Source organism: Gavialis gangeticus, unplaced genomic scaffold (genome assembly GCF_001723915.1).
Source record: "Gavialis gangeticus isolate Ggan-Ray unplaced genomic scaffold, GavGan_comp1, whole genome shotgun sequence".
Classification (NCBI taxonomy): Eukaryota; Metazoa; Chordata; order Crocodylia; family Gavialidae; genus Gavialis; species Gavialis gangeticus.
The window spans coordinates 5335070-5337373 of record NW_017728964.1 but is presented as its reverse complement, the minus strand read 5'-3'; the positions used below and the strand labels follow the sequence as shown (position 1 = coordinate 5337373).

The 2304-nt window shown below is 52.0% G+C and overlaps 1 protein-coding gene across 1 annotated transcript in view; it reads left to right on the top strand.

Moving 5' to 3' along the window:
* The window catches only part of LOC109287349 (cilia- and flagella-associated protein 52-like), a 29935-nt gene extending 28292 nt beyond the window's left edge, over nt 1–1643 (top strand). Inside the window, exon 14 of the mRNA XM_019502338.1 lies at nt 1124–1643. Coding sequence (XP_019357883.1) covers nt 1124–1299 — 176 coding nt within the window. The 3' untranslated portion in view covers nt 1300–1643. The remainder of the gene's footprint in view (nt 1–1123) is intronic.
* Nucleotides 1644–2304: the final 661 nt, after the last annotated feature.

Genomic DNA, 2304 nt, shown 5'->3' with positions numbered 1-2304 from the left:
CACCCCATGCCGCCGCTGCCTCCAGGGAACAGGGCCCAGGAGGGGGAGGGGGGCGGGGGCAGACCAGCAGTGCTCCGGCCCCTTAGTCCCTATTGTCATGGTGCCACTCTGCTGTGTGTGTCTGTCCCTGCAGAGCACTCAGGTGGTTTCAGTGAGCATTATGATTGGCTGCCAAGACAACCAAGCAGAGCGCTCATAAAGCTACGGACAGACAGACTAAGGTTTTTATTATATTAGAGCTAGCAAAATGCCCATCCTGAATGATGCGGGGGGAGAGAAGCAGTCATGGAAACCCACGTACGACTCCGGGTCCAGCCCCACCCCCCACCTCCTGCCACTGCACCAGGTCCTGCCCCGCTCTCTACCCCCTGCTGCCACTCCAGGTCCTGCCCCACTTCCCACCCTGCTGCTGCTCTGGGTCCTGCCCAGCTCTCCTCCGCCACTCCTGGTGTCATTCTGGGTCATGTCCCACCAGCACGTGCGGGCTTATGCAATGCAGGTGTGCAGACAGCGTGGCATGGGGAGTGGCCACGGTACAGGGAGCACCTGCTGGCTGCAGCCATGTGGCATGGGGAGCGGACCCGGGGTGGGGCAGGAGCTAGCATGCATCTGATGGGCACATTGAGAGGAGTGGCCATGGCAGGGGGAGCACCTACTGACTGCATGGCATGGGGTGCAGTGCAGGGTCATGTAGGGTGCGTGGCACCCACCCCATGGCCATGTGCTGCAGCCAGCGGGCACTTTTGCACCTGCTGCCCCCTGCAGCTGCCACTCCCCACCCCACCAGCATTCACTGCAGCCACATGCTGCAGCTGGTGGGCACTGCCCATGAGCCCTTATGCCAGCTCCCCACATGCCTGCATGCCATGCTTTCTGCTCTGCACGCCCCACAGCTGCAGCCAGCAGGCACTCCCCACACCGGGGGGCATAGGTTGCAGCCATGCAGCAGGGGGCATGGCTTGCAGCTGTGGGGTGCCTCATGGAACAGAAGGTGCATTGCCACTGCAGTGCTCAGGGCACTGTATCCCACCTTTTTCCCTTCATAAAGCCAGGACAGAATTATCCCCAAAAAGAAAGGAAGGAAGCACTGTAACGACCTGTTCTTCCTTTGTGCGCAACGCAGGCGGTGATGACCATCTGGTGAAAGTGTGGGATTACGATACAGGTGAGGTGACTCATGTTGGTGTGGGTCACAGCGGCAGCATCAGGCGACTCAAGATCTGCCCTGGGAACAAGTACATCGTGAGTGTGAGTGCAGATGGTGCTATCCTGCGATGGAAATACCCACACTCACACTAACAGTTGGCACAGAAACTATAATACCAGTTTTTGAAAAGTTGACTCTATTTAGAAATGTGCAAAAAATCCTACTACTAGGGAAGGGTTATTTTGATAGTGTCCAGTGTGAATTAGCCAGGCTCGTTTCCTTTCTAGTACCTGGTAAAACTGATAGTTTCAGAATACAAAGCACTCCTGTTGATTTAATTGCAGTTGGGGGCGCTCTCCTCTTCTGAATATCAGGCTCAGAAAGTTATATTACTGGTTGTGCCCTGTTACTATATTCTGGACAATTCCAAGTCTCTCTCTCCCCCTTCTTCTTCACAATGAATAACTTGTTGTATAAATACAATGTTCTGTGTTCATTTTTGTTTGTCTGGTTCTAATTATGCCAAAAGGCTTTTCTGCTTCAAGCCAGAAATGTAATTGTGAAACCCTTTAGATTTAAATTTTTAACCAAGAGGTTCAAAAGTAAATAAAGGGACCTGTTTCTCAGAGGGTTGGAGCTTATAGTTTTTTGAAAATGAGGCTTTTCTCCATTGTCTCCAGTTGAGCATCCATAATTACCAGTCATCTTAATAAATTTTGCCCATGTTTTTCTAGGATAAACCTAGTGTAATCACATAGGTTTTCCTATTCAAAATACATCCCTGAAATACTTTATTCTCTTGCATGCCACCTGCCCCTAAATAAGACATGTCTTGCAGAAGAAAAAATGTAGAAAAAGAGATTTTTCCAGAGTCATGGACAACTGTGTGACAATAGAGTAAGTCCTCTTGGAAATACTGAGTGTCTAGGAAGTGTGGCATCCCGGGAGACAGTCTGGGTGAGGCAGCAGTAGGGTTATCATATTTCCAAGTCCAAAAAATAGGACACCTGTCACAGGGTGTGGGGGGGAGAGGAGGGAAGAGGAATATGAGGTGGGGGCTATGACACGCCAATGCCTTGCCCCACCCATTCTGTTGCCCCTCACTGACAAGCCACCCCCCGCCCCAGCCTTGCTGCTGCCCCTCACTCCGGACCCAC